At 42.7% G+C, this 21,127-nt stretch overlaps 1 protein-coding gene and 1 long non-coding RNA gene across 6 annotated transcripts in view; one reads left to right on the top strand and one right to left on the bottom strand.

Annotated features, from left to right (window-relative positions):
• lama5 (laminin, alpha 5) overlaps positions 1–21,127 on the bottom strand; it is a 190,183-nt gene that overhangs the window by 70,332 nt on the left and 98,724 nt on the right. For 3 of the 5 annotated variants that reach the window (XM_052058657.1, XM_052058658.1, XM_052058660.1), the window contains exons 24-38: positions 18,014–18,156; positions 16,183–16,286; positions 15,943–16,099; positions 13,374–13,537; positions 13,198–13,306; positions 11,699–11,796; positions 11,411–11,624; positions 11,210–11,336; positions 10,117–10,256; positions 8,925–9,040; positions 6,336–6,547; positions 3,717–3,918; positions 2,282–2,426; positions 2,050–2,190; positions 1,688–1,957 (exon numbers count right to left, since the gene is read on the bottom strand). In XM_052058657.1, coding sequence (XP_051914617.1) covers positions 1,688–1,957; positions 2,050–2,190; positions 2,282–2,426; positions 3,717–3,918; positions 6,336–6,547; positions 8,925–9,040; positions 10,117–10,256; positions 11,210–11,336; positions 11,411–11,624; positions 11,699–11,796; positions 13,198–13,306; positions 13,374–13,537; positions 15,943–16,099; positions 16,183–16,286; positions 18,014–18,156 — 2,342 coding nt within the window. The remainder of the gene's footprint in view (positions 1–1,687; positions 1,958–2,049; positions 2,191–2,281; positions 2,427–3,716; positions 3,919–6,335; positions 6,548–8,924; positions 9,041–10,116; positions 10,257–11,209; positions 11,337–11,410; positions 11,625–11,698; positions 11,797–13,197; positions 13,307–13,373; positions 13,538–15,942; positions 16,100–16,182; positions 16,287–18,013; positions 18,157–21,127) is intronic. The other 2 variants (XM_052058659.1, XM_052058661.1) reach the window with 1 other exon arrangement.
• Positions 1–21,127, top strand: part of LOC127596442 (uncharacterized) — a 114,017-nt gene that overhangs the window by 40,732 nt on the left and 52,158 nt on the right. The window lies entirely within an intron of this gene.

Here is a 21,127-nt window from a genome sequence, read left to right as displayed (position 1 = left end):
AATTACTTTCCCTGGTAACGAATTACATTCACATGTAATCCAGGAACTTATACATTTTTTGAGAAAGTAATTTGTAACTTCAACTCTTTATACTGATTTACACGACACTGAATTCAAATCTTTTCAAGTATTGTCATTATTGACCCCGGAGGTAGAGTGAATCCTGGTGCAATTAGCTGCCACTTCTCATGGATATTTGTATCAATTTCAAGATAATTTCTGAACTCTTTTACTGTCAGCTGGGATGGTCCATTTTTCACTCAAAACACCTCTTTATGTATTTTGGGAACAGGAAAATGATATTAGCTTGCATTTTCAAATGTATCACTTTGATTTGGAGAAATCGGGAAATAGCTCTATAGGAAGCTCAGTTCAAGCGATCACTCATTTTATGAAGTACTGCCAGCAAATAAAGAAAAACATTTTGGATGGAAAGAATTTGTTTTGGTTTCTTGCTCACCCAGCACAGACACTGTCCTTTGAAACGACCCCCTCCGTTTTCCCATGTCGTAGTGGGAGTCAGTGGACAAACCTGACACACTATGTCCATACAAAATCGGGGTACCTAAGCTGCTAATAATTATTTCCAAAAATGTCAATTATCAGCACCAGAATTTTATGTGGACATCTCTACGCATGCCCACTTCCAGCTCTGAAAATCTCACAAGGAGGAGCCTCTCCATGGCTCACTTGTTAGCAAATGAGGAAATGTTTACATGCAGTTTTCCTCATGTCAGATTTAAGATATCCTTTATTTGTCCCACACTGGGGAAATGTACAGCCTCCACCAGCATGAATGTGGGTAGAAAGAAGAAAAAACCATTTTTCTTTACACACACTTTTTTGCTTTTTTGAAATTTTGAAAATGTGCTGTTTTTCAGACATTTTGTGACGCCATAGTTTTGTTATACACCACAGTCCGGCAGCCATTAGACCCCCCGCATCTCAAAGGCTAACACCAGCGCAGCTGTCAGGGCAGCAATTAGTGTTTGGCCGCTGATACAGCCAAGGTTAGCGTATGAAATTATCTTACTGGTCTAACATAATTCCGCTAATGGCTGCCACCATTAATTACCACCAACATTTATATGCACTTTCCTACTCTTGTCATCTTCAACCTGGAAAAATATAAAAGCAATTGGCAAAGTATTTTCAATTTTGTTTCAGTGATCATGGCGTTTCCTCATAGGAGCTCACATTTCCTGTCAATAAAATGGGGTGGCACGGAAAAGTGGTAGAATGTCTGTCTCCCAACCTAGAGGGTTAAATCCCATTTTGTGTGTGTGTGTGTGTGTGTGCATGTGTTTGTGTGTGCGTGCATATATATATACTAGCTGGTTCATCAGCTAGTTCCTGCGGAAGGCTGGTAAGGTGGGCCTTCGGCCCACAAAAGTGTTGTTGCTTGGTTCAACTTTTTGTTCATCTTCATTGCTTATCGCGAAAATAAAGAGATGTTTAGCTCTACTAAATAACTAACAATTTCATTGCAATGCTTGTGGGTAGACAACATTTTTTTGCTAAGATGCCCGCGCGATCGTAGTGAGCCACTGCCTGAGCGGCGCAGTGGCGGCGCGCAGTGGCGGCGCGCAGTGGCGGCGCGGTGAAGTAGGTACGTTTTGAAAAGGGACAGACGGAAGGACAGACCGCGTGCGGGACGACGCGCAATATATATATAGAAGATATATACCTTGAGGATGATGTCAGGTCTTGGAGGTTCAACAGAAGGGGACCAAACATCTCCTCTCATGGTCTGCGTGTTAAGACGATATCTCAGGTAACCGCCGTAAGATGACACCTTGTCACCCAGGTAGGTCTTCGGGGCATGCCAGTGAAGGTCCTGGTACACATCAGGAATGTCGCTAAGGTCAGCCTCCACCAAGTCCTGATCCGGATACACGTTGACTGGTACTTCCTGTTTGTCGGCACTGAGTAGCACCCAGCCTTCCATGCTCATGATCTTTAGGAATAAGAGGAGCAAGGAGCAACTCGTGGATAATCCCACCAAAGGGGAGGATGTTCGAAGGTGTGTTCAAGGCTATTTTGGTCTACCTCGCTGTGTCTCTTGTCTGAACTCCTGCAGCGATCTGTGGCACGGAAGCAGAAGCAGCTGGTGCAACCTTTGGGGTTGGTTGGGTCCAAGTGGAATGTGCCAACTCTGCACTGTTCACAGCGAGAACCCTGGACGTTCTCCTAATGGTAGCAGAGTGTGTGAGCTTCGTTCAGTGATCAATTCATGGAGAAGGTTTGGGAAGGGGATAATTTGTTTTGGTTTCATGCTCACCTTGCACAGACATTGTCCAGTGAAAGAGTTGCATACTTCCTCCTCAGTTCCTGCCTCATTGCAGTCACATGGTTGGCAATTTGGATACCCATGGAAACCAGATGCGCAGCGGTCACATTGGCGACCCACCACGTTGTTCTTGCATCTGGGATACGTTACACAACAATAAAAATGAATAAAAGCAATGGAAAGCAATCAAGGCAAGACACGACAATGTAAGCAAAAAAAAACCCTCTTGAAACAACAAGCAAAAATGAAGAAAAATAAAGTAAATGCATGAAAATAAATTAAAACGTGGAAAAATCTATAAAATAAAATTTGTGTAAGAGACAGAAACAGATATTAGATTTGATTGATTTTTCACCTCAAATACAAATGACCTGCTGGGATAACCGTGCTCAAGCGGCATTCTCTGAACCTTTCAACAACAGGTAGAAAGCGCAGAGGCGGATTCCCCACAAACTCAGGCTCGTGTTCTAAAAGCCTGCTCAGGTGGGAGGCAAAACAATTTCTAAGCCAACCAGAACAGTCCAGTTGTAATTGATTCAGTGCCCTGAGTATGACATTGAATACACTGTAAATTTGGATTAAAAACAGTCTTGTATTACAACTAGCTTGCAACTTAACTAATAAACAGGGGCTCTTCTTCATGCTCTTGTGTGGGCATGACTACTCAGTAGTAGCGTCACTAGCACGCCTGAAACTATAAATTGGTGCTTCAATTTTTTGTTTTTGCTGACATGAAGAGGTGGGGGGGGGATCTTGCCCCAAGTGGAGGAGTTTAAGTATCTTGGGGTCTTGTTCACGAGTGAGGGCAGGAGGGAGTGAGAGATTGACAGGCGGATCGGTGCAGCGTCTGCTGTGATGCGGACATTGTATCGGTCTGTCGTGGTGAAGAAGGAGCTGAGCCAAAGGGCTAAGCTCTCAATTTACAGGTCGATCTACTTCCCAACCCTCATCTATGGTCACGAGCTATGGGTCCTGACCGAAAGAACCAGATCCCGGATACAAGCGGCCGAAATGAGTTTTCTCCGCAGGGTGTCCGGGCTCTCCCTTAGAGATAAGGCGAGAAGCTCGGTCATCCGGGAGGGGCTCCGAGTTGAGCCGCTTCTCCTCCACATCGAGAGGAGCCAGATGAGGTGGCTTGGGCATCTGATTCGGATGCCTCCTGAACGCCTCCCTGGTGAGGTGTTCCGGGCATGTCCCACCGGGAGGACACCCCGAGGAAGACCCAGGACACGCTGGAAAGACTATGTCACCCAGCTGGCCTGGGAACGCCTCGGGATCCCCGGGGAGAGCTGGAAGAAGTAGCTAGGGAGAAGGAAGTCTGGGCTTCCCTGCTAAAGCTGTTGCCCCCGCAACCCGGCCCCGGATAAACGGTAGAAGATGGATGGATGGAAGAAAAAAAAGCATACAGAAGGAGTTTCCCTCTTACCTGCACTGTCCGCTGAGGTTGTCACAGCTGACATAAGGTGCCACAATTCCGGGCTGGGAGCAGTTGCACACCTCACAGCCAACCAGCGGATGGCAGCCAAACGTCTGTGGCTCGCACTGGGTGCACTCAGGCAGCAGTGTCCGTGGCGGGCAGATGCATTCCCCTGACATAGGTTCACACAGCCTGGTGCCACAGTTACACTCTGAGAACAAATGACGCCGTGACCAATCAGTTGACAGGCTCAGAGTAAGGAGCAGTTTCTTGTCAATATGTGCACACAAATGAGGAAATATTCGTTCAAACCACCAAATTGGAAAAGTGGAACAACCACAATCAAAATGTGCAATAACTGATTTGAACCGTTTAAATGATTTTACAACTCTGCATTGACACCTTAAGCTTGAAGTCAACTACTGGTTATTCATGCGTCTTAGTCATCTTGTCTTCTCCAGCCCTTTACAGAGGAATTCCAATTTGTCCATCGCCGGTGAAAGATAATTCACTGGACTGTAATGTTCGCTGGCCAACAAGGTGACACAGTCACTATATGACTTTGCAGGTCAGAGAGAAAATGAGCTAATTGTGGATCAGATTAGCGATTAGACTCGCTATCTTGGGCTATTTACATGGCCGTTAGTCATTACGGCGTGACCAGGGGCTGTCGGTGAGAAAGGAGTGCAGCAGTGCAAAATGAAGCTTTATAGTCATCATCACAACGTTACATCGAATAACTCATCTTTAAACTGAAGCTGTATGATATGTACAACGCACACCAACAGCAGTGGCACAGGGCGGCGTGGCTATGGGGGCGACAATGCGCGCCTCGTCTACAAAAAAAATGCTGTGTAAAATGGCATCATGACACGTGTAAAATATGTACAGTCGACCCATGCTAATCATGGGCGGTGAGGATCGTGGGGATTGGCCTGGAAATAGCGAAAATGCAAATACAATTGCCACTGAAATGCATTGGAAAAAATAAATATCATAATACATACATATATTCAGGGTTCCCAATCTTCTTTAAAATATTTTCCAGGACTATTTCATCTGTATAGCTTTGATAGATCTTAAAGCTGCCTTTCACACAGTTGACCACCTCTCCCTTTGGAACATCTTGAAGTACCTCAGAGTTCCACCGAAAATAACCACGTTGTTGCAGCGATTCTACTAGGAGTCCGGGAGCAAGTTTCAGGCCTATCATTTGGAAACCTCCACCTGACCGACCTTGAATATGCTGACGACACCACCCTGTTCAGCAACTCCCTCCAACACCTCAGCAGTGCTCTATCCATGTACCAAACAGAAGCAGCAAAGCTGGGACTCCAAATAAACTGCCAGAAAACAAAACTTATGTATATTGGTGACGGACCCCACCCTTCCCCCCCTGTTTTTGGCTCAGACAAAATTCGATTCGTCGATTCCATCATCTACCTAGGCTACACAATGACAAGCAATGGCGATCTCAAGCCAGAGATCGACCCCAGACGTGGCCTCGGGGCTGCAGCTATGCAGTCACTATGGCGGCCCCTCTGGTGCCACCACTCAGTGTCCCAAAAGAACAAGATGCGCATCTAGATTACAGCAGTTCTTCCCATTGTCTTGTATGGTGCAGAATCCTGGCCTTTAAACAAGAGGATTGAAGGCTTTGACAGTAGAGCACTCAGAACCATAATGAACATACCCCCCACCCCCAAACAACAAAAAATATATTAAAACATATTTTAAATTATTGAACAAATTTTGAAAAGTCTGCAAATATGTGAAACCGCGTGTGCTGAACCACAGATTGGTAAATTTTTGTGCTGACCTTATTTTTACATAAATACATACAGTTGTACACCGAAGACAAAAATGTTCTTAAATTGTTGGACTATTTAGTCACACACTTGTTTAAAGTGTCGAACCTCGCCCCCTGCTTGCTTGTGACCAACGAAGTGTTTCCAATTAATTTGTCCACCTGTGGGGTTTACCCCAAACAAGTGTTATTTGTGCATTCCTGAACTATTCCAGTTTTTTTTCCCCCGTCCTTGCTTTTTTGGAACGCGTTGCCGGCATCAAATGTAAATGTAAATGAGAGAATGCTTGCAAAATGTACCTTTTTTGACATGAATGTCTTGTGGGTTGGATGGAGTCAATTGATGACAGGTTGAAAATGATTTGTAAATGATTGTATTCTTTTTTATTTGTGTTTTACAAAATATCCCAATTCCACTGGGATTGGGGTATGTATATTTTCAAGTCCATGAGGACATTGAAGCCTTCACTGCTGAAGCAAGCCCTTTGAATTTGCTAACCAAAACAGCAGCATCTAGTCAGGCAGTCTTTATGAAGTATTAACAACCAGCTTACATTGTCCAAGGACAGCAACTTCAGGAATGGTTTACAGTTCCCATGTGATCACTCAATAACATGATAGTCTCCTTGTTTAGTCACTGCCCATTGTACTTTTTTTAGATGTAGACATTTTGTTTTAAATTCCACTTTCTTTGAAATTTTGTCTTATTGTTTTGCTGGACAAAAAAAAAAAGTCCAACTCCTTTTTGCAGTCGAAAAATTCTTTGAAGAATTCAAATGTGGCCAACATTGAGGTGTTGAATGATTTTTCGGGATACTCACGCCTGCAGTCGGGGAAGCCCCAGTACCCCGTGGCGCACATGGAGCAGTCTCGACCAATCACGTTAGGCTTGCAGCGGCACTGGCCGCCAAACGGTTCACAGGCATCGCTTTCGGCGCCGACCTCATGACAAGCGCATGGCAGCGCGCCATTGTTGACAAAGGCCGACAGTGACGTGGCGGCACGGAGGCAGAAGGACGAAGTGCTGGATGGACTGTGGGGAGGGATAAAAGGGGCAGTCACTGCTAAGATCGATCTCACTTCATATATTTGTGAAATGTAGCCTTCCGTTACATTCGTTAGTGTTAAGTATACCAAGGCTCAAAGACTGTTGAAACTGAGATATGTTCATGGGTACTTGCTAATGCTAAGAGTTTGCTACGAACTTGATACAGTACACCCTTCTGAAATAACACATTTGCTCTTATTATCGTTAATCAAATTTTAATATTTAAAATCAAATGATACAGTCATCCTCCATTACATTGCAATAAATGAAATCTGCAATATATTGATATAACCTAAGGCTAAGATAAATGAACACATGGAACAATACTCCTGAGGCATATTTAATAGCAATAGCACTTGATTTTTTCAGTCCTTTAAACACACTTTGAAAGTAATGTAATTACATATTGACAACAAGAGCAGTGGATGTCACGAAATAAAATTCTAACTTTGTAACAGGAGAGCAAACCCTTGAGGTACGATAAAAATTCTGTTTTTTCCAAACTACTAACTGAACTTATCTCAGTGTTTGTCTTTTGAGTGTGTTGGCCAAGGTTCTGTGTATGTGTGTATTTTACTTTAAGAAACCATGATTGTGGAAGGTATGTTGCGCGCTGCAGAGCCAAGACAAAACTCACAATCTCCAAATTGTGAGGTTACCCACAGGCTCCCCATGTGGTCCAACAGGGCAACTTCATTCCTGAGGTCAAAATGTTGGTGACCTCTGGTCTATATGATTCTTGAGTAGTCTTCCTCAAATCCCATGGGCCATGGTTGCAAACTTCGTTTTTCTCAAGTTTGCTTTGAACACAGCAGTCAGGCTATGTAGATTCTGTTGGTCCTTCTTGCGCGGAAGTCTCTCTACGGTTTTGTGTAGACATAATTTCGGATGACTACACTTGGTTCGATGACAACACTGGAGGCGTTTTATTTTCAGTGTGGTTGCTAACACTGCACCACTAAACTCGACGTGCCTCAGCTCACCGTCACTGTCAGACGAACGCAGAGAAGCTCCACCCCCTTTATTTATTTATACGGACACGGAACACTGTAACCTTCCACACAAAATATTTCCAAACAAGTAATCAACAAACAATCGTGTCAGTGACATACATTGTACTCAACAGGCTACCTGCTCTTTATTCATCAGAGGCTCTTATTTCTCTCCTGAAACAGCGTCTTCTCCTGCTTGGTGTACCTTAGCCTTCTCCGCTACGTACAATTTCTGCACATAGCTTGTAATGGAGGCTCTCGCTGGCTATCCGTAGTGGAGTCGTTCGATGCAATGCGAATGATTTCAGCTTGAGTCTGGCTGTGGACAATATTGACAGGCTTGCATGCAGTCGCCATACATTTAGCTCTGGCTTCAGCAAATGTGTTCTTCGTCATGTTATCCATTTTCTTTGCTTTGAAATGATCCATAGCTGTCTGTCTGAGACGAGGGGGCGGAGTAACTCATGTCAGCTGTGTGCTTGGCCATTCTGTGGTATTTCAGACGTGCTATGATGATAGCTCAGTTTACGACAGCAAAACATACCATACAGGTAACTGGTCTTTTCAGTGGAACCATGTGGCAACTTTTTAAAAGTAAACTTTCCATTCATAAACTCTAAGTATTTGTTTTCAGTGTCTCACGCTGCTTGGCTGGCAAAACAGACATGGGCTTGGACTTGTGCAGCGCGCTGGTTAATTTGTTTCCATTTTATTTATAGAGCAACGTAACGTCCGCTGTGACGTGTTGCCGCATTAATCTCGCGATAAAAAATGTAATCAATTAATGCCGATAATAACGCACTAAACTGACAGCGGTAATATATACTGTATATCAGCAAACCAACCAAATATTGTGATCATAGATAAAGGTCTCTCTCTCTCTCTCTCTCTCTCTCTCTCTCTCTCTCTCTCTCTCTCTCTCTCTCTCTCTCTCTCTCTCTCTCTCTCTCTCTCTCTCTCTCTCTCTCTCTCTCTCTCTCTCTCTCTCTCTCTCTCTCTCTCTCTCTCTCTCTCTCTCTCTCTCTCTCTCTCTCTCTCTCTCTCTCTCTCTCTCTCTCTCTCTCTCTCTCTCTCTCTCTCTCTCTCTCTCTCTCTCTCTCCCCCTCTCTCTCTCTCTCCCCCTCTCTCTCTCTCTCTCTCTCTCCCCCTCTCTCCCTCTCCCCCTCCCTCCCTCCCTCTCTCACTATACACACACACACACACACACACACACACACACACACACACACACACACACACACACACACACACACACACACACACACACACACACACACACACACACAATCTGTTCGAAGCTGCACACAACATGCTGGCACCTCACCAACGCCCGTGAGAGTGAGTGAGAGTCAGAGCACTAAGCTACTCACTTGATGAAGAAGCTGTTCAGGCCGCAGCTGCTAATGAAGTCATAGGATTTGTCCAGAGACTCCTCACTCAGATAGCTGGAGCTGTAGCTCGACTCAGGCACCACTAGCACGTAGTCCTGGAAAGACACGGAAAATAATTTGTTATGCATATGCCGCAGATGAACCGTGGCTCCTCATTGCCAAGACCCACACTGCCCGAGCCGCCACGCAATGTCTGCTCCAGTCCACCTTAAAAACAAGTGAATCAGGAGGGAATCCCTGCACTGTGCTTTGGCGAAAGACTGCTCGATCCTCAGAAAGAAACAAACTTGTGATAAGGAGATGTACTTCGTCCCCCGGGGGACTTCTACAGACAATTTGTTGGGTATTCATACTACCCTTCACCAGATACTGTTGCATCTTTACAGCTTTGAAGTGGGAGAACATCTCACAAATCTCCCAAACCAAAGGCATCCACACAGGGGGAGTGGCAATTCCATCCAACTTGGCATTGCTGGACCCAGACTGACTACAAGGAAACTGCAGCTCCAAGCTTCCTTTGCAGTTGTATCCATCATAATCTCCTTGAAATGTGAATTATATGGACACTTGCAGATTCTTTACTCTTCTGCAAACTTTGCATCAATGAATCTGCTCGACTCCCGGTCATGTTTATGACATAACAGTGTCGATATATGGTGAAAATGAATATCCTTGCTGTTTGTGTGTGTGTGTGTGTGTGTGTGTGTGTGTGTGTGTGTGTGTGTGTGTGTGTGTGCATGCATGCATGCATATGTGGTCGTGTGTGTGTGTGTTTGGGTCAAAGTACTGACCTCTATTTTAGTAAAAGAAATCCCAACTGATTTTATGTAGCCCCCCCCTTCATACTTTGTATTTAACAAGGTTTTTCATCATTTACCCTCGAAACAAACCAAAATTTGTGACCAAAGAGGCGAGAGTAATGCAGGAATTTCTCCCGAGTCATTAATTGTTGACAATCTGATGAGTGACCTACCCCTCTATTCTATGACAACATACACGTTCAGGAAAGACCATGCTGGGATGGAGGTGCACGGGAGGGGAGGTAAAAATGTATAAGATGCTTGTCCATGCTAGTTTGCTGACTAGAAAAAGATTTGTGAACCATGGGCCATCAGTTGGCTTCTTGTGTTGTGTTGCTTTGTGTGGGTCCAGTGTTACCAATGCAACTTACCAGCCACAGTGTTTTATTCACAGGAACCTGCACAGTGAGGAAGAGCTTGTGGTCACTCACGTCAAGGATGATCTGGTTTTCTGACACCAGGACATTTCGACAGCCATATGCGTGTGGGCAGAAGGAGGCATTGGCATGGCCTGATGCAAAATCACAGTAGAAAGTAGAAACGTCAACAATAACAATTACAACTAGAGCCATAAAGGACCATCGCGTTCCTGGCCACATTAGGGTACTGGCACATTGAGGATAAAAGCGGGGCCTGGTTCGTGGAAAAGCTATGACAGGTGCCTACCGAGTAATTTATTTGAAAATGGCACAATTAGCATAATATGCAGGAATTTTATTGCCAGGCCTGATATGCGTGCAATGAGTTTTAGACCCTCACCTCTGGTATCTTCTCAAAGTTTCTAATTTTGCTGTGAATGGGAATTTGAATTTTTCTTGTTTGATGTGGAGTTCAGATCAAGGAACGCTGCCAACGTTGGCGGGCCTCTGAAGCCCTTTGAGATTCTTTTAATAGGGCTATACAATAAAATGAGCTTGATTGAACTTTACTCTCGAAATTCCTGTGGATATAAACTCTATTCTGCTACAATTTGTAACAGATGCAAACCAAGTCCCTCATATACAATGTCTGTATATGTGTTTGCTTCTTCCACTGACATTTCTAATTCCATCAGTTCAATTTTAATTTTGTGCTGGCGGTGCTCTCTCATATTTTCCATGATGGTGAAAATCATCATAAAGTGCAAAACCCTCATTTTGATCCAGAATCAGCAGTCTCCACCACCTTAATTGCTAATTGTGCCATCGTAGTAGAGCACATACCCACCAACGCAATCTGTTAGAGGGAACATGCAATTTAACAGCTACTTTTTGGTCCTCTGTAAAACATACCCTACGGGACATTATCGTTGTAGGTCAAACAGGATCCACCCACCAAAAGAATCTTAGCAAATCAGGTCCTATACATCCTACTGTAAAGTCAAGAAAATGCAGCAAGACCAATCAGCACCACTGTACGTATGTAAACAAGAATTACATATCCATGTGTGTACATGTATATGTTGTATTCTCTATCATGTCTTACCTTTCCAGATATGCCCGGCGTTGATGTAGACCTGGATTGGGTAAGTGGGGTGCAGAGGTTGGTGATAGTGGATAATGAAGACATAGCGTCCCAGTGTGTGGACATGCGTAGAGTACACTGCTGCATTCTGGGTAGGAGGAAGTGCACAGTGTAAACAACGCACAGAGCTGCTGCATCAGTGCTGTGGAACTATATAGTTACCTGCAGCGAGTCCAGTCTGACGTGGTCGCCATTGTCGGCTGCCTTGGGCGGTAGCTCTGCTGCTGACCGGGCTGATGGCTCCCTCTGGGGACCAGGCAGAGGGGTAGCGGTGTTGTGGGAGTCCAAGATGGGCTCTTGCATGTTGGCGCTCTGACCCTCCTTCAGGACCAGCGAGTTGGACGGCATTCGGAAGCGCGAGGGAACACAGGAGGAGCTGGATGGACAGTAAAGCCCGGTGTGAGTGGGGGTTACAACCTCATTAAATGATGACGATGAGGACTATTGTACCTGTCGTGAGAGAAGTGTCCGTGAGTGCTGATGCAAAGGACTTTAGGATCCACATGCTCCATGGAGAAGTGCTCTTGAGGAACCAGATAGATTTTGTGCTACAACACCAGGGAAACAACGTTCAATTAGCACTTTCATCTGCATCTAGGAGGCGCCAATTTTGAGTCTCAACCACACCTTGAGGTGCAAACACGTACTACCAGTATAAATCAGAAATGGTCGGTATGTTTGCATGTTAACAGTTGGACAAATTAGGGATGGTGTGGTAACGTGACCAAACAGTGACATACTGTAAGAATCTATGTGAGAAATTGATAATACCTGTACTCAAGAAAAAAAAAAACATTAAGGTAACGACATTGACTATAAAAATATGTACTATGAGTGTAGTTGAAGGGAAAAAAAGTTGATAAATCATGATGCTACTGTATCATGGATTAATCAATGATGTTACAGTGATCCCTCGCTATTTCACGGTTCATTTATCGCGGATTCAGTGCATCGCAGATTTTTTCAAACATATTCATAATTTATTTATTTTTTAAGTCCGCAAAAAGTCCGCAAAAGGTCCGCAAGAAGCAGCGAAAGTCAGCAAAACAACAGCAAGTCACATAGAGCAACTGTATTATGTTATTTATAAACTAACCTAACTTATACATGTTTAAATCTAATTATATACAGCATTAAGTAACGTTAATGACTTCAAAATTTAATTCTACATGCATGTATACCATTAAATTTGGCCTTATAAATATTATGTACATGTACCTATATGGAGGGCGGGGTCGCTAATTCGCGGATTTTCATTTATCGCAGGTGGTTTTGGTACCCATTAACCGCGATAAACGAGGGATTACTGTACTATTAATCGCAGCACGGTGTGCAACTGTAAGCATGCCAGCCGCACAATGCAGCGGTGCAGAGTTTGGACGTTCTCCCCATGCCTCTGTGGGTTTTGTCCGGGAACTTCGTTTTCCTCCCACGTTCCAAAAAGATGCGTGGCAGGTTAATGGAGCACTCTAAATTGTCCCTAAGTGTGAGTGTGGATGGTTGTTTGTCTATGTGTGCCTGCGATTGGCTGGCAACCTGGGCAACTGGGATAGGCTCCAGCATTCCCGGCGACCCATGTGAGTATAACCGGATCTGAAAATGGATGGGACGTGTGTGTGTGTGTGTGTGTGTGTGTGTGTGTGTGTGTGTGTGTGTGTGTGTATGCATGTCTGCCTCACAGTACAGAGGTCATGGGTTTGTATCTGGATCTGGCTTGTGTGGAGCGTGTTCTTCCCATGTCTGGTTGATTTTCTCCGGGTACTGCGGTTTTCTCCAACATTCCAAAAACATTTTTGTTTGGTTGTGCAAATGTTTTTGCCTGTCTCTCTCTGTGGCCTGGTACCAGACAGGTGGTTGACCACTGTCCATTCCCTGGTACATGTTCATACTTTGTGTTTGTGACAATGAGCAGGACACAAACTGTCACGTGACAGCATTGGCATTCATACCAAGAAAAAGGTTGCGCTCTCGGCAGACAGCTGGAGCTCCGTGTCACCTGGCAGAGAGAAGAGTGCCACTCGCTTGTGTTCATCGACGGCGACCACTCGACACAGGAAGCTGTAAAAACATAAACATTAATAAAGGCGACTTTAAACATTATGACTATCAGTGCCTGCAGGTGTACCTGAAGGCACAGCGTAAAAGAGTAACACTGTATTGACGTGTTTGGGCTCCTGGCAAGTTGAAGGTGACTGCGAGCGTTTGTGGCGACTCCTCCATGTTCGCGTATTCAACCACTAGTACGTAGATGCCCCTGGTCTTCACTTTGGCTCGCATCTCCACGCTGATCTGCTGACACAGTTTGGAAAAATGTCTCAGTGACAAACAACATATCGTGCCAGCTTTCAAGATATCTATTTTAGAGCTGTCAGTTTAGCGCGTTTTTATTGCCATTAATTTAAATGAATTTTAACGGGATTTATTTTTTTTCTCGCGAGATTAACATGGCACAGTCACAGCGGATGTTACGTTGCTCTATAAATAATCCAGAAACAAAACAACAAGCGCGCTGCACAGGTCCACGCACGTTTGTTTTGCCAGCCACGGCAGCGCGAGACACCGAAAACGGATACTTAAAGAGTTTATGAATGGAAAGTTTACTTTTAAAAAGTTGCCATATTGTTCCACTGACAAGACCAAAGTTACCTGTATGTCTTGCAGTCGTAAACTGAGCTATCATCATAGCACGTCGAGTCTGAAATACCACTTAATGGCCAAGCATACAGTTGACGTGAGTACTCCACCCCCTCATCTCAGACAGACAGCTATGGATCATTTCAAAGCGAAGAAAATGGATCACACCACGAAGAACAAATTTGCTGAAGCCACAGCTAAATGTATGGCTACTGCATGCAAGCCTGTCAACATTGTCCACAGCTCGACTCAAGCTGAAATCATTCGCATTGCATCTAACGACTCCATTACGGATTGCCAGTGAGAGCCTCCATTACAAGGTGTGTACAGAGATTGTACATAGCGGAGAAGGCTAAGGTACACCAAGCGGGAGAAGACACTGTTTTGGGAGAGAAATAAGAGACTAGGTTGATGAGCCTCTGGTGAATAAAGAGCAGGTAGCCTGTTGAGTACGATGTATGCCACTGACACTTGTTTGGAACTATTTTGTGTGGAAGGTTACAGTGTTCCGTGTCCAAATAAATAATTGGGGTGGAGCTTCTCTGTGTTCGTCTGACAGCGACGGTGCGCTGAGGCACGTTGAGAGTTCAGTGGTGCCGTGGTAGCGACCTAGCAAACACACTGAAAATAAAACGTCTCCAGTGTTGTCATCGAACCAAGTGTAGTCATCCGAAATGATGTCTACACAAAACCGTAGAGAGACCTCCGCGCAAGAAGGACCAACAGAATCAACATAGCCTGACTGCTGTCTTCAAAGCAAACTTGAGAAAAACATAGTATGCAACCATGGCTTAAATCCACTCTAGGCTGAGTCCTAGTTTACCTTAGATGTGCACTTTATAATGTTATCTTGCTCTGTTTTGATTCCATAAAAAGAGCTGTTAAAGCAGCTGTTGTGTGACAAAATATTTTTTTTCACTGTTGTTGATGGACAGTAATATTGTGTGAGATTATGTGTAAATACCTGCTCCAAGTGAAAAATGTTCATGTAAAATTGAAAATCGAAATTATTTCAGTAAATATTTGCATTTTGCACATAGAAAACTGATTCATGATTCCATGTTGATGAGAGCATTAAAATGGGGAAAATAGGACAAAAAAATATAAAAGGAAATTGAGAAACGATAAAAAATGTGTGAGTCATCACAATTAATTTTTATTTAATTTGAGTGAATTATGACAGTTGCATTTTTAATTAGATTAAATATTTTAATCGTTTGACAGCTCTAATCTATTTACATGCAGTATATAACCATTACAAAATAACAATCCTGGCTATATTCTGGTTTTGAAAGGCCAAACAAATAAGCAAAAAGCCATTTTTGCTCATAGTCAAGTTTTTAAAAACCAGAAGAAGACCCCTGTGTTAACCGTTTTCTAGTCCAAATCATTGTCATATAAACGCAACCGGGATACCTCCTTTGAATGGAACATTTGTTCGTGTTCTGCGCATGTTCTGTCCACAAGGTATCTGGGTCTTTTGAGTACAGAAGGTACTGTATGCGAAGCAGTGATTGTTTGTCTGTCGTAGCGTTAAATGGGGAGAAAATACAAACTCCACACAGGATGGCTGGAGCCGTAATCAAACCCAGCACATCTGCACTGTGAAGCCAAAGTACTAACCAGTTGACTACCGGTTTGCACAAATCAAACAAACACAATCTAAAATCCAAACAAACACCAGGAATCTTTTGCAGGTGTTTTAAATTAATTAGCTGTTTTGGTTGTGACGCCAAGAATTTTCAAAAGTAATCTTTTTCACGATATTCAAAATGTCTGGGGAGACTGAATTTGAGGTTTTCATTGTCTAAAAGCCATAATAGGCAAAATTACAAGACCCAGGCTTGAAATATTTCAATGTTAAGTGCATTGATTTGACATGCGCTTCGAAATAATTTTTTTTAAAAATCACTTTGTCACAATATTCTTTTTTTTTTTTTAGATCCAACTGTACATTGCTTATTATGCTCTCTACAAATTTAATGTTCTATATGTCTTTAATTATAGGTTGTGTGGTGTAAATGCAGAACCGAGACAAACACAGGCATTTGTGCTCTTACGTCGTAGCCGCTGCAGACGGCCATGTCGGGATGGCGTAGAGTAACCTTTTGGGTGGGGCAGAGGCGTGGCAGATGGTTGTCATGGCGACAAATGGCATCGATGCCAGACAAAGAGTGGAAGGCGTCCAGAGACAAGTACGTGTATTGTAGGCAACTGCTGGGACACAAACCAGACTAAACATTTTGTCGCCCCCCCCTCTACCCCCCGCCCCGCCAAAACAACAACAACAAAATTTTTACTTGTGGCTGGTGTCTGTTGGAGACCCAAACATGCATGGTTCTGTGATATGCATTTGCAGGATGGGAGCCTCATAGTAGGCGCTGGGCAGAAGGACCAAAAAATCCTGCGGAGAATAATACGTTTATTATGTCATTATTTTTACACACACACACACACACGCACCCAAACACACACACACACACACACACACACACACACACACACACACACACACACACACACACACACACACACACACACACACACAAACACACAACTCTATGATACTTGCCTAAAAAGTACTTAAATGGTCTAAATTGAGTCTACGGTCTCTTTATTTGCATTCGCACATGGTTGGAAAAACAGCTACAAAAGTTAATGTTATGAAAATAAAACACTCAGGCATTCTCAGTACATTTCACCCAATATAGCAAGCGAGGTTTACTTGAGGGGTTTTTTGAGTGGACTGTAAATCACTTTTTTTTCATAGTTTGGCTGGGGGTGCGACATATACTCTGGAGCGATTTATGGGTGAAATTAACATATTATTATATCATTTCACATGTAATTTTCACACTTAACCACAAGAGGCCGCTCTAGACCTGTGTTGATAAAACCACAATGAGTCTGCCGTAAGCGACGAAGAAGAGGAAGCGCTGCATTTTCTACCTCCGGAGTTGGTGGAGTTATTTTAAAGTGACACAGAGAATGAAGATTTCATTGGATTTCATGATATGGAGTGACATTGATGGTTTGGTGAACTTGTTAGCATGTTCTTCATGCTATAGTTCTCTAAATAACTCTTAATATGTTACTTGAACATACCAGGCACGTTCTCAGTTCGTTGTTTATGCGTCATGTAAGGTTAGCATTTCGTACACTTATTCAGCGTGTTGTTTTCTATTTTATTTAAATATTTTAAATTGCCTTTCAAGATGGACTGTACAGTATATGTTCTTGGTGTTGGATTTTATCAAATAAATTTCCCCCCAAAATGCGACTCACACTCCAGTGCGACTTGTGTATGTTTTTTTGTTCTTTATTATGCATTTTATGGCTGGTGTGACTTATACTCAGGAGCAGCTTATAGTCCGGAAAATACGGTAAATATATTTAGGAAATTATATTTAATCTTGAAAAAGTTACAAAAGTGAATTTTCCTCACCAAGAAAGAAAAATGTTATTCTTCACTGAGGGTATAAAGTGAAACTGAACAAGAATCAATTACATTTATGAAAAATACACAATTTCATTCAAATGCATCTTCAGAACGTTTTAGCCTTTAATGAGACCATTTAACGTGATGAAATAAACGTAATTTCATTCAGATGCATCCTGAAGCAATCTTTATGTTATGATTCTGTTTGTGACCAACAGGTGGCACTGTAGGACTCCACCTGCAGCTGCACACCTGTTGGTCTTTGTTTGTTTGTTGCTGTTGTGCGTCATGCTTTGTCTTCTGTCTCAGGTTTTGTTGGTCCTTTGTTTCCTGAGATTTCTGGACTTTGAGTTTTTGAGTTTTTCTCCTGTGTACTCCGGTTTGTGTTTTTGTTAAATACATCTTGGTCACTCCACCCTGCTGCTCCCTGCCGCCCTGCTCTTTGGGGTCCTCTGCACTACCATCATGCAAAACATGACACTTTAGATTTCTTTCCATCAGCGGAGACAAACAGCAGTGGGCAGCGGCTGATCTGATGATCTGTGTGTGTGTGTGTGTGTGTGTGTATACCTTACACACCCATCAACTCATTCACTCCCAAAGACATTTTTAAAAGTATTTTCAGACTTGTTCCAGAATTGTCTGGTACTGAATGAGTTAACAGTAATATCATAATGGCGAATGTTTCTCACCAGCAGAATTCCTTCAGCTTCGATGAGCACAGTCCAAGCTCCAGGATTGAGAACAAAAGGTTCCACAAAGTTGTTCTGGGGAATGTTGACGAAACTTGGCCCCGTGGTGGGAGCGAAGACAATCTGCTTGGATTGCTCGGAACCTGTAAGACCAACATACTTGTCATAGTGTTTCAACTACATTTTATCTTTTATGACAACAAAATGTTTGAGGGAAAAATGCTGTAAACTGAGCTGAGGAAGATGAAGAGACAAGAGGAGAGGAAGAGGAAGCAGGTAAATGGACAGAAATAAGTGAGCATTTATTGATCTCAGAAGTCAATACCAAAACTCGGAATGTGTTGTGACAGCAAATCATATTAGTGATATTACAGTATTATTATTATTATTGATGTGACATTCACGAACTAATCGAGTCTTCTGAGCAGCTCTTCAAAAATTGAACAATGGAAGTCGAATCTTTGGCGAGAGCACTCGCCCCTCTTTTCACTTCTGCTGGGAATGTCGTCTTGACATATTGGCGTCATACTGGGTAGGTGTTTGAGCTGTGGAGCAAGTGCAAAAAAAAAGAAGCAAAAATTAAAAAACAAAGTGTACTGCTTGCTGTGCATGCCTGCTTTCGTGCCTTGGCGTAACTTGGAAAAGAATAAGTAACGGTGGAACAGATCGGAGAGGAGAGAAGGAGTAAACAACAGTCGTGTTAGAGGACAACGGGGGCGAGGAGAAGCTGCCGGAGAAGTCGCAAGGAGCCGCAGTGGCTTATCTGAGCCAAGACTTCGCAAGCTCATCATCACTGTTACAACCTCAGTGCCTTCAAAGAGACAACTTTGGTCAAAACATCTCAAGTGTAGTGTACACGTACTGGTAAAGTCTTTTGCATATTTATATTTTGTTATGCTCAAAGGAGAATAAAAAGTTATTAAGAATCATCCATTTGTCTAAATGAAGCAATGTTTAGAACAATTCCCAACATAGCTCATGTACCACCGACTACGACATGAATGCAGGCCGTATGGCCTTACGACTTTTTTAGAAGAAAGATTTAGATTTTAGAAGAAAAGAAAAAAAGATTTTAGAAGAAGACAATATTGAATTTGCCATCACTTAAACACGTGAAGTATGACAAACTGTGATGGATCATCCATCCTACTGTTTATTTTGTGAGGAACAATGTCTTAAAATCCATGAATCAATCCATCCATTTTCCGATCCGGTTTATCCTCACAAGGGTCGGGGGGGTGGTGCGATACACCCAGCCGTCTTCAGGCAGTAAGCAGGGGACACCCTGAACCGGTTGCCAGCCAATCGCAGATGGTTTAAAATAATGGTTAAAAAAGAGACAGTCCTTTGAATGGCTGTTTTAGAGGAACAGCTCCCTTTAAATAGCCATTAGTCCCATCACTAGAGTCGATGTATTCAAGGTACTCTCTGCATCCATCAATTTTCTGAACAGCGTAACCTCAGTATTACTTTTAAACTTCTCGGCCACTGCTCCTGCTTGGAGTACATACACTATAACATTTCCGGATCTGTTGAGCTACAGGTATGTGTGTAGCATTACTTTGGAGGGATGGGTGAGTATTGGAGGCAGGTAATCTGAATTGAGTGAATACCAGGCTTTATTTCAATGTATCGGGTACTAGCAAGGGTGACCGACATTAGTGTGGACCACCTCAAAAATCTTTATTGAATTTCTTTTTCGGTACATAGTGCATGACGTCAGGAACATGCCTCCTTATTCTTCTGTCAAACCCCTACAGTTGAATTAGATGGGGTCTCAGAACAGAAAAAAGTGACAAACTTGTGTTGCTAGTTAAAGGCATGCCAATATGCGACTTGAAGCACTGTTGCATTCATTTAATTCTTTGTACTTCACTGGACAACAACATATTTTGTTTTGGACTTTGTGTTTCATGTAATTAACTAGTTAATTTATATTCATTTTAGTGCGCGCGCTGTACAAAATATTAATTTTACAAAGAAAAAAATAAACAAATATAATTGAAAGGTGCATTAATGTAAGGAAAACTGGTGTATTGGGATATATTCTTTACTTTTCTCTGTGTATATAGAGTATTATATATATATATATATATATATATATATATTAGAGCTGTCAAATGATTAAAATATTTAATCTAATTAAAAATGCAACTATCATAATTAACTCAAATGAACTAAAAAATTAATCGTGATTACTCACACATTTTTTTATCGTGTCTGAATTTCCTTTTTCTTTTTCTTTTTTTTTCATGGAATCATGAATCAGTTTTCTATGTGCCAAATGAAAATATTTACTGAAATAACAATTTCGATTTTCAATTTTACATGAACATTTTTCACTTGGTGCAGTTATTCACACATAATCTCTCACACAATATTACTGTCCATCAATAACGGTGAAAAAAATATTTTGTCACACACAACAGCTGCTTTAACAGCTTTTTTTATGAAATCAAAACAGAGCAATATAACATTATAAAGTGCACATCTAAGGTACACTAGTACTCAGCCTATAGTGGATTTAAACCATGGTTGCATACTTCGTTTTTCTCAAGTTTGCTTTCAACACAGCAGTCTGTTTCTGTATGTTTGTTGAAGAATAACGAGACACCGGACACCAGTGTTCATTATGAGCCGCTGTATTCGAAACTGCCGGCCGTACAAACAAACACACGCACTTCCCCCGTGCTGCAGGGGCAAACCATTCTGAAAGGGGGGGGGGGGGGTGGGGTGGTTCACTCCCCCTAACACAGTCAGGCTATGTTGATTGTGTTGGTCCTTCTTGCGCGGAAGTCTCTCTACGGTTTTGTGTAGACCTCATTTCAAATGACTACACTTGTTTCGATGACAACACTGGATATGTTTTATTTTCGCTAGGTCGCTACCACTGTAGCGCACTGTCACTGTCAGACGAACACAGAGAAGCTCCACCCGCTCTATTTATATGGACACGGAACGCTGTAACCTTCTACACAAAATAGTTCCAAACAAGTAACAATTGCGTCAGTGGCATACATCGTATACCTGTATGATACAAAGAGAGAGAGAAGAACAGATAACTTTGGTCTTGTCAGTGGAGCAATATGGCAACTATTTAAAGGTAAACTTTCC

Source organism: Hippocampus zosterae, chromosome 2 (genome assembly GCF_025434085.1).
Source record: "Hippocampus zosterae strain Florida chromosome 2, ASM2543408v3, whole genome shotgun sequence".
In the NCBI taxonomy this organism is placed as follows: Eukaryota; Metazoa; Chordata; class Actinopteri; order Syngnathiformes; family Syngnathidae; genus Hippocampus; species Hippocampus zosterae.
This window is presented reverse-complemented; position numbering and strand designations above follow the sequence as displayed.